Source organism: Pygoscelis adeliae, unplaced genomic scaffold (assembly GCF_000699105.1).
Source record: "Pygoscelis adeliae isolate BGI_AS28 unplaced genomic scaffold, ASM69910v1 Scaffold166, whole genome shotgun sequence".
In the NCBI taxonomy this organism is placed as follows: Eukaryota; Metazoa; Chordata; class Aves; order Sphenisciformes; family Spheniscidae; genus Pygoscelis; species Pygoscelis adeliae.
The window spans coordinates 5,208,192-5,218,360 of NW_008825156.1; the positions used below are offsets into that span (position 1 = coordinate 5,208,192).

The following is a 10,169-nucleotide window of genomic DNA, read 5'->3' on the forward strand; positions in this document are numbered from 1 at the left end:
AGCACGCCACACTGCAGCTCCAGCTGCCGGGCATGGACCGGGGGTGACTGGCGACATTTCTTGGGGGGCAGTGGGGCAGGGGGAGGGTGCCTCACACCTTGTGTCTCCATGCTGGATCTCCAGGGAGTGAGGAATGCTCAGTGCTGTCCCGGGCAGCAGGGACATCACCTAGCAGACACCAGCAGAAAAAGGACGGGGGGGTGATGGCGACGTGTGCCCCGGTCTCGCTGCAGGCGTGCAGGCAGCTTGCTGGCTGCATGCAGGGTGTGTCCAGGGCTGGCATGCTGTGCTGCCGGCCATGCCTTGGACCAAACCCAGGCAGTCATGGTAGGGCTGACTGCAAAGTTTTGAAGGGTGCCTCCACAGAACATGCTGGCTCCACCCGCTCCTCCTGCCGCCCCTGCCCAGGCAGAAAGGCGTTGCGCTGGGTCTGATGGGGCTTGCGGGGAAACACTGACGTGGCTGGGGGGCAACTCCAACAGCCCGCAAATTTCCACAAGCCCATCTATTCGAGTCTCCCAGGGGCAAACCTGAGCCCAGGTCACAGGCTTGGACCATCATGCTTTCCCTCTCCAGAGTACCTTCATTTTACAGCACACCCAAAGCCACTCACCCAGCCAAGCCCCCGCCATTTCCCCTCCATCACCTGGGGGGAAAAAATTGCCCATGGCTTAGAGAGTTTGTGTGTGTGTGTACCTGGGTACGTCATACTCCTTTTCCAATATCTGACCTGTTTGCCTGCTTGGTGGTATTTGTCCTTACGTGTTGAGCTAATGGTGCTACAGGCAGGTGGGAGCAGATCCGGCACCGGGCACTGGTGCGGGAGCCCCTGGCTTTGGCGCCCAGCTGCTCACACAGGCAAAGGCGCCGGGGAGAGTGAATTTTCAAGCCTGAGGTGGAGGGAGGGTTGGTCATCAGGAGGAATGACGGACAAGCAATGCAGCAGCAACTTAAATCATCTCCCCACTGGGGAGGTTTTGCTGGGATGGCCATGGGAGCCCCCACCGGCCTCAAAGCCGCAGGGCTGTGGTCAGTGCAATATGTTTACATTCATGTTATTTATATTTACACTTAAACTAATGTTAACATTACTTCTGAGATGTTTCAAAGTGCTTTTGTGGCAAAATTGATCTCTGTTTTGGGCACTTGCCCTCCAATTGCTCACAATAATCTACTGATATTCAGTACTTTGGTCTGTGGCTGATCCCCCACTTTGATCCACCTCTCCGGCTCCTGCTGCTTCTCCAGGACTAAACCCTGCTCCCAGCGGCTGCTCTTCTTCCTTCTCCTCCTCCAGACCTGCTTTCTCTCAGACCTTCACTAAAAACCTTCTTCAGCATCACAAAGCGGCCGCCCTGCCAGCTGTCTCAGCCTGGACGGAGTCGTCCTTGGCATCCTTCAGTGTTTTGCTATTAAAACCGGAGAAAGACAGACAGTCCTCGGAGTCATTCAGTTCCTGTAAGCTGCGATACCTAAATCGAGCTGTGAAAACTGAGGCTCCCCCTGAAGCCGGTGCCTCCGGTGGGGGCTCAGCCCTGCCCCAGAAGGCGCTGCAGGGATACCTTGCCCTGGGAGCTGGTTCTTACTGCCTATGGATAGCATAGGGGTGTGCACCCCGACTTCCCCTTGCTGGGTTAATTCAAACGTGGCTTGACTGGAGATACAAGTGCCAGCAGAGGAGAAGATGGAGCGTCCTGATGAGTTGGGGCACAGTGGGACTGGCGGCCGGGGACCAGCCCCACGTCTGAATGGTGTCCCCTAGCAAAATGTTTGCAACTTCTCTCTGCCCATTTTTGTGTGAGAAGCTGACGTTTAGGACGTGGGGACACAGTGGGGTGAGCAGACGGGGTGAGTGGCATCACCTCATTGCTGCCCCTTCCCTTTTGGAAATAATATTACAAACTCAGTGTGGGCAACTCTGCCGCTCCCTGTCCGGTACAGCAGAAGGCAGCGATTGCTAGAGCAGGTGGAAAGCCAGCGTCCCATAAATAGGGACAGGGTTTAGCAATGCGGCATACAGTGAGCTAATGAAGAATTAAGCCAGAAACTAACACTCACAAAAGCCATCTCCATCTCCAGCAACGCCACATCCCCTAACCCAGGGTGACCAGTCCCAGGCACCAAGTCACTGATGTCACCTACTGCTACCGCGGGGCATCCCCAGCCCCGTCCCACTACCCCTCCCAGCCCTGCAGCTGGTGCGGCTCTGTGTGGCCGCTGGAGAAAAGCCTTCCCGTCTGAGAGCTGCCAAGGGCCAGGATCTGGGTCGTTCAGGGAAGTGGCTTTTCAGCGATTGCTCAGAGGGCTTTGCTCACGGTTCCCCCCACCCCAGCAATTTGGAAGTGAGATGCAGGGCCCCCGCCGTGCTGGCAGACAGACCTTGGCGAGTCCCTGGTGTGCGGCAGGGGCTGGTGCGGGAGCACCCCTAAAAGCCTGAGGAACCTGTTGGTGTTGCAAAAGTCTCCGCTGAGCCCATATGTCTGCTGATTTCCATACTAAAGACATTTACTGTATATGTTTGCCACCAGGGAAAAGTACTGTCTACGACTCAGCTATATTACTGGAAGAACAGCAGCGGTATTTGTGCTATTCTGAATATTGCATTTCCAGGACCTGCTCTACAGCTTTTGAAATCCTCCTTCCAACTCCCCACACACCCCCCTGGCCAATTAGTGAAAATGCCTGGTCGGGGTGATGGCCTCCTCCTCTGTGTGGCAACACCACACTGGGAGACTCGTGCAAAAGAGTGTGAGCCATCCCTTCTTGGCATTGGGAAGCACAGTTTGCAAGACAGAGGGATGAAATGCAAATGTAGCATTTCTTGTAAAGTAAATTAAGCTAACAACAAGGTAACAAACCGCTGTTAATATTAGATTAACTTGTTTGGCAAGATATGAAATCGGGCGAGCTGGATTGTCGATAGCGGAGTCCTCAATAGCGCTAATGCTGCTCAGGGAAGCGTAACATCCTCTGAAAAACAGAGGCACGCACCAAAAAAAAAAAAAAAAAAAAAGACTGGAGGAAGAGCCAGAATCTGTGCAGCAATTACACCAGCATTAAAGATGAATGGAGAAGAAGCTTGAGATTTTGATTGCCTTTAAATACCGTCTTGTTTTTAATCTCAGACTGTGCTGTGATCAGCCGTTAGCCCCAACTACAAAAAAAAGAGAGAAAAGATCCTAGATTTTAACATTTGTACTATGAACTTAAAATACCACTTTGATCTAAGATAAGGAGGCAAATGGCAGATAATTCAGACGTTAAAGCCAGTTGTGTGCGGTTGGCAGCTGGCAGCGGCTGGGCCGACTTTGGAGGCTTGGGCAGAGGGGTCACTGGCAGCCATGTTCTCAACATGGGGGCCGAGGCACAAGCTTAAATGTCATACTGTATGCCAGTGGTCAGTAAACTGATTAAGCAGTGGTTATCTTTAGCAGTAAAAAGGCTATCTGTTAATACTAAATGATTAGAGTCTAAAATGCCATTTACTCTGCTCTGATTCCTTGAATGAATATTTATGCCAAGTGATGACTATAACACCATCAAAAGGTTTCCGTGCTCTGCTCTGTAGAGTGGAAGTGATTATTCAACAGCAGGTCTGCACTCCAGCACTTGTTTCTATTAAGCAAATTTGCAGCGTTCAGACAAAAATTCATGATTGCATTGTCCTCCTGGGATTTTTATTTTTAAAGAAATCCCACTTGGCATGGGCTGTGGCAGGTGGGCCTTGTCTGCTGCGCATACACAGAAAAGGGGAGATGCAGATGCTGCACCATTTCTCCCTTGTATTTTTTTTTTAAATAAGACAACTGGACATTTGCTGCACCCCATTCAACAGCAAGAAGCTGTGCCCTGTCCCAGGCTTTCCTCCCACCCACCCAGCCACCAGCCAGGGCTTTTGCATGAAACAGCATCGTGAAATTCCTCATTAGGCATAAGGAATCGGATCTACAGCCACGGTGACAAATCAAGAGGGCTGTCCACCAGAAATGAAGCCCCTGCACCCCAGCAGGGGAGCACTGCCCGTATTTCACAGCAAAGAGAAGTGCAAGGAGGCAACAAGATGCCCAAAGTGCCATCGCATGTAAGTCATGGCCCAGGGTGTAACTAACACCCCCACTCCCCAGACAGAAGGGTGTTTTGGCAAGGTGTGAGTGTCTGTGCTGCCGTAGCACAAGCGAGGGAGGGCTCCAGACATGCCCGCGTCGGGGACCATTGAGCAAACCGAAAAGATGTTGGCATCCAAGCAGCGTGCTGCTGGACCTTGTATTTAGTGTGCACAACTGGAAGGGAAGTCGTGCCTTTGCAGTGCCAGCCTGTACCGGCTCAGCATCCCTCCATGCTCCAGAGGGGCGTGCAGGGCTCTGTTCCTGCCTTGCCCTGAAGGCAGAGGTGCTCTTCATGGGGGTTCAGTCTCTCATAATACACCACCCTGACATCTGCCCCCACCCCCGGGAGGAGAGACCCATGTTGTTCTGGTAACATCCCCTGTGACCGCCGGACCCCCTGTGTGTTCCCTGCTCTCGTGTGTGCTACGTGTTCTGAGCTAACATTGCTAATCGTGCTTCATCCTTGGCTCCAGGCTTCCTCTACACCACATCATCATGCTGCCAGTACCAGCTGGATGGCAGCTACCGAGACTAGACCTTACCGTAGCTGTTTCACCTTACTGATTATTTTGTCCTATTTACCAGTCCATGACCCATTTTTTTCTCCAAGTTCCTGGGCTATCTCCTGCTCCATCATTCTGCTCATGTTTGCTGACTCAGCCTGTTGCATTGCCACATATCAAAACAACTCCACCAAACCACCCCCAGCCCCAGGCACATCCAAAGGGGCCCAGCTGATATGCCTCCCCTGCAGAGCCAGCGTGGGGACTCACGTACGCAGCAAGACATGGCTCACACCAACCAAGTGCCATTTTTATTCATCCAACGGTAGAGTGGGATTTCCCACACACGTGGCCCTCTCTTCCAGCATGCTCCTGCCTCTGGGGTGACATTTCTGCAGTTTTCCCAGCAATGTATGATAGATGTGGCAGCTGCGGAGCCATTAGTCAAGCAGCTCTGAAGAGTTACACTTTCTTCCTCCCTTTCTTCTGAAGCAAGGAGACCACCTAAGCCAAGAAAAAATGCTTTCTAGAAGGTTTAAGTACCATTTGCTGAAGGACTTTTTTGATTTTTAAACTGGTACCAAAACTCAATCCTTAAGAATCTGAACTAAATCTGAATAACCCCCCCAGCTTGTTTGGTGAGGGGTTTTGGTTTGGTTTGGTTTTACTGCTCCCATCCTCACCATGGGACAAGACCCGCATACTGCCACTGTGTGTTGAATTACAGCAAACCCCACGGGCAGGCAGGTACCCGTCACTCTGGAGCACAGGCAGAGGCAGCGACCGTCTAGCAGCCCATTTCAAAGCAAGGAAACAAAACATTTGGGCAACAAGCTGCTCCTTCAGTAGCCCCAGTGTGGCCACCTGCAATAGCCTCTGCAAAAAAAGCATCAACTCCACAATTTCTCAAAAGACACCCCCCTGCCCAACCCCAAAAGGCACTAAAATGGAATAGCAATTAAAACGCTACCTATCCATAGGCGGCTATAGGTGGCTTTTTAATTGCTAGTCCATTTTCATGGGAATAAAAGGGGATGGGGCCACACATTTTATAATGGGTCTCCCAACCCAAAATGTCTGTTTATGAAGAAAAATCACTCAATCAATCCACATGTCTGAGGTAGCTTCAGATGACAGGTAATATTTTGAAGCATACTAAGTGTCTGGTGGTGTTTTGCTTCTGTTCAGCCATTATTCAACACAGATGTACCTAAAAGCATTTAATGCAACAGGCAGAGCAGCACCAAGCTGCACTGCATGTGGCATTTGTAATTCAGAGAAAATGCACGCGATCCAGGACCAATAACCAATTAAGTCACGTCAGGAAAAAAGTACTCGGTGTCTATTAGAGGAAAGTGGGGTAAATCTAAGAAAAAGCAAGAAGACAAAATAAATAGAATTGCAGCCATCCTTTACAGCTACTGGTGCACTGTATTAATGTGACACTCACCATACAAAGAAATGTGTTTGGTACAGTCCAGTGGGTTGCACATGAATTGCATAACCTTGAAAATCATTGCACAAAGCATCGCAGCAGGAACACAGTTCAGAACTTTTCTACGAGAGATGCTTCAAATCTGATCGCTTTCGTTACGTGGGAGGTCAAAGCACCTGGCACAGAGTAAGCAAAAAGGGCTGCGAAAAGGATGCTGCGTCAGCGCCCAGCCGCGTTCGAACCCCGACAACAGCTCTCGCAGCAGCTCAGACCTGGACAAGCAATGCCCCGCAGGAAAACCCCACTGCCTATCAAAGCCTTGAAATTAATATTCTGACCAATGCCTGGGCACCTGTTGGCAGGGCTGGAGGGAGCCTGTTCCTTGCAGCCCAGACGGGAGACACCGTATCAGCCGGCCACAAGCACTCCTGGCCATGGAAATGCTGTCTAAATTCATAGAGATGAAAAGCAAGGCGACTCTCAGCCAGCAACTCAGCACTGCACAGCAGCCTTGGTGGGACCCAGCCAGCGACACCGACGGTGCCCAGCCATCGCCCGCCCACAGCTCATTCCCTCCCGTTTTACAGTGCAGCAGGTTTTTGGACACAAGTCTCCACACGGTTCAAGCGGAGAGGTCTAACTCTGCAGCAGCATTTCTTCCCCCAGTTTGTGTGTGTGAACTCCTGCCTCTGCTTTTATTCATGCAGTTTCCAGGGATCTGTGTATACATTTCTAATAGTCTGCTCAACGTCAAGCACAGGAAATACTGGCTTTCACCGCATGGGGAACAAACCACAGCTAAGATGACCAGGAAACATTCATAATTTTTAATTCACACCGGTAATAAAATTGCATTACATTTTTCATAAAATAAATGTTCCAGTTTATATACAGAAAACAGACTGTACAGAGCCCTCCCCCAGACCCCAAAAACTCACAAACATACAGGCAATGCAGTGCTCAGCTAAGCAGGCACAACTGTACATCTAAAATTGTAACTGCTTTGTGTTGGGGGGGGGAAAGTACTACAATGTATATAGTCCTCTCTGGACCAAGAATTAAAAAAATATTGCAGGCAAGCTGACAGGCACCCTCGCTGCTCGCGCGGCCGAGCACCCATCCCACAGTGCTTCAGCAAAGCAGAGTTTGCTATTGAACCTGGGACTCGAAGCTCCCGTTCAGCTGCCCTTCCTCATAGTCCATCTGACACAAGATCATGTTGTTCTTCAGGAAAAATTTGTCTCCCACGCAGAATCTGGAAGATAAAAGGAATTAACGGGTGTAAATATGAACAGAGGTTAGAACAGGGGGAATTTGAGGCAGTTTTGGGTCTGAAGGCAACTCTGGGGACCAGAATTTGATTTCCAGCTCTGGCGGTGGTGTGGGACCCCTGGAAGCCCACGTGCTTCTCCCGCCGCTCCCCTTCCCCGCACACGCCCTGGGGTTTTGCCATCCCTTTTCCTGGCACGGTGGTGCTCAGCTCCCAGGCCATAATTGCATGAAGCAGCTTGGGGAGCAGGTCCCAGTCTCTGCCGGGTCCCGCCTCAGTGGCTGGAGGGGGCTGGGAGCAGTTAAGGGGTTTGTCCCTGCAGGTGAGCGGTGTCAGCCCTGCAGCCAGGAAATCAAACGGGCGATATTACACAGAGACTATTTGAAGTTTTTGCTGGTATCCACATTTCCACGATTCCCTCGGGTGAGGCAGTATTTACACTAATTTCCAGGCAAGGACTGGCTATTAAGTCTTTCCTCACCCCCTTGTGTACAGTGTGGAACAATAAATAGAAATTTCCTGGTGGCTGGACTCCTAACCTTTATCTTCATTGAGCGAAGGGCACTGCTCTCTATATACCATGTAAATTGTTCTGTTTGTATTGAAGTTGACAGAGAGGCTTGTGATATTTAACAATTTTATTTGACCATTAAGGTCAAAAAAGTTCCACATATAAGATCTGAGAGGTGTGAATTGACAGCCAATAGCTTTTTCCGCCCTGCCTGCTTGCTCAAGAATCAGAAGCTAATCTTTAATTCTTAAGATAACAAATAATGCTCTTTGCACCCAATTCAGGGGCTGGGTTTTGTCCATCACACCAACGGGGCCATGACAGACCAGAGTGTACGGCTGCGCCTCCCTACCCCAAGTGCTGAGTCCTAAATCAGCCCCAGGTCCCTAAAGCAAAGACTCACCCCAGCCCTTGCGCCGAAAGGCAGCTCTGAACCGACAGGAAGGGGTAGGTACCATCATCCTCTGGCAAGGCCGAATATTTACTGGGCTTTGAAGAAAGATTAGTGGCAATGATCCCGTCCTCAGGAGACTTAGCAGACCTCAAATGCCCATTTCCTCTGCTGCCAGGCAAAGCTTTGGCAGGGACCTTGCCTACCCCTTGTCTAAAATGCTTTCTAGATTTGTAACCTGGGCAGCTTTAGGCAGAGCATCTCCATAAAACAGAATATTTTGTGCTACAAGAACAGGAGTGGTCATTTTAAAGCTCCCTTATAGGTCTGACATGGGCACAGGTTTTCTCCAACTGGACATCTGCGAATAAACTGATTAATTTGCCAAGCTGGTACAGAGAGAACTGGGCATTGGTTCTCACTTTATATGATTTCACTGGAGACTTTCCAACTTCTTCCCTCTGCAGCATGTGCATTAGTAGTTCTGAAATTCAATCTTTTTTGTATATTAAAAAGCTAAAAATTAATCTCAATTTAAATTAACAGCTTTTACGCTAAAAGCTGTACTGCACACACTCTCCTGAAAACCACCTTCCCCACCAGTAGGTTTACTCATGATAAATTACAGACATGGCTGCTTGCTTTCTGCTACTTATCCCACCTTAAGTACAATATAAATCTCCAGAAAGAGAAATGCAAAAATTACTCTTGCCACCAGCATCACGAACAGCTGTCTCTTGCCAAACCTGGTTTGGGTCTAGAGGAGTCAAAGGAGGAGTTGGAGAACTAGGGAGTTGGGGGGTGGGTGTGTGTATGAACACATGGGAACTAAAATGCACAGCAGGGGTACCCTGAGACCCTGTGAAGTTTTACAAGAAGGGCTTGATTCACTGGAAAGGCGATGATTTCCTTCTACCTGCCAGTCCTGCAAACCCAGCAGTAAACTGAGATCTCTTCAGCTGATGCATTGCAACTAGAGACAGAGGATTTAACAGGGCTACTTCAGACGCAGTTTCACGCGTCCCAACCCACAGCTCTCTTCAGAGCGAGACGTGGGACCGCACTGCCAGCCCCCACGCTTGGAGCAGGTCTGTCGCAGAGACTGTCTGGCTGATCGAGTTCCAGCCCGCAGCAGCACTGAACCTACCCTGCCATTTCTACAGAGTGATTTTCTTCCAAGCAAAACCACATTTTAGATAACGGCAACACAAGCAGCTGGATTTCCTGCAACCCTTGTAATACTGACCTATTAGCCAGTTACAGCAATGACCAGCTTTTATTCAGTATTGTGACAAGCAAGGTCGGCCTTCTAACAGTTTAAAGCGCGATAGGCTGAGTAGTGTTGTAGGACTTGCTGCAAACCTGATGTTTTGGAGCTAATGAAAATACTGCACACTCAGTAAAACTATCAGAGATTTTGCTCTGATGGATTTAACACTCTACACAGAGTCTAGCTATAGAAGGGCAAGTAAGCTGGAAGAGAACTAGAGAAAGGTCTTTATAATCAGATCTTTTCAAAGCTGAAGAATGAGGTGGGGTTTCAGGTGAGGTTTCCAATTCAGAACTAGTTTTGGCATCCACCTCTGCAATTTTGACTTTAGGGTTACTTAAACTCACTGTTCTCGGTTCAGCTCCCAATGTCGTCTGTTACAGCAGCACTGCCATTCTGCCCTTTCAGGCCAAAATCTCTAGAGGATAAGTCATAAAAGTTTGTAGCCTTCTGATCTCAGCCAAAATTAACAATCTACACATAGCTCTATGCTGTCTACTCAGCCCATCTTTCAGAAAAATTCAGCTCCTCCCAAACTAGGCAAATCCCTCGTGCACCAAAGCGCAACTCTGCCAGAACGGGGGCGACTACCTGTGCTTTCCTGCCAGGCAGTGACAGCGCATGGAAGTTATTTTAAGGGCAGAGTAGGACCGCACTTTGCACTGAGTGCAGTAGCAGTGTTA

The 10,169-nt window shown here is 49.6% G+C and overlaps 1 protein-coding gene across 1 annotated transcript in view; it reads right to left on the minus strand.

Annotated features, from left to right (window-relative positions):
* Positions 1–6,851: 6,851 nt before the first annotated feature.
* LMO1 (LIM domain only 1 (rhombotin 1)) overlaps positions 6,852–10,169 on the minus strand; it is a 57,206-nt gene continuing 53,888 nt past the window's right edge. Inside the window, exon 4 of the mRNA XM_009328561.1 lies at positions 6,852–7,299. Within this exon, the coding sequence (XP_009326836.1) occupies positions 7,194–7,299 (106 nt within the window). The 3' untranslated portion in view covers positions 6,852–7,193. The remainder of the gene's footprint in view (positions 7,300–10,169) is intronic.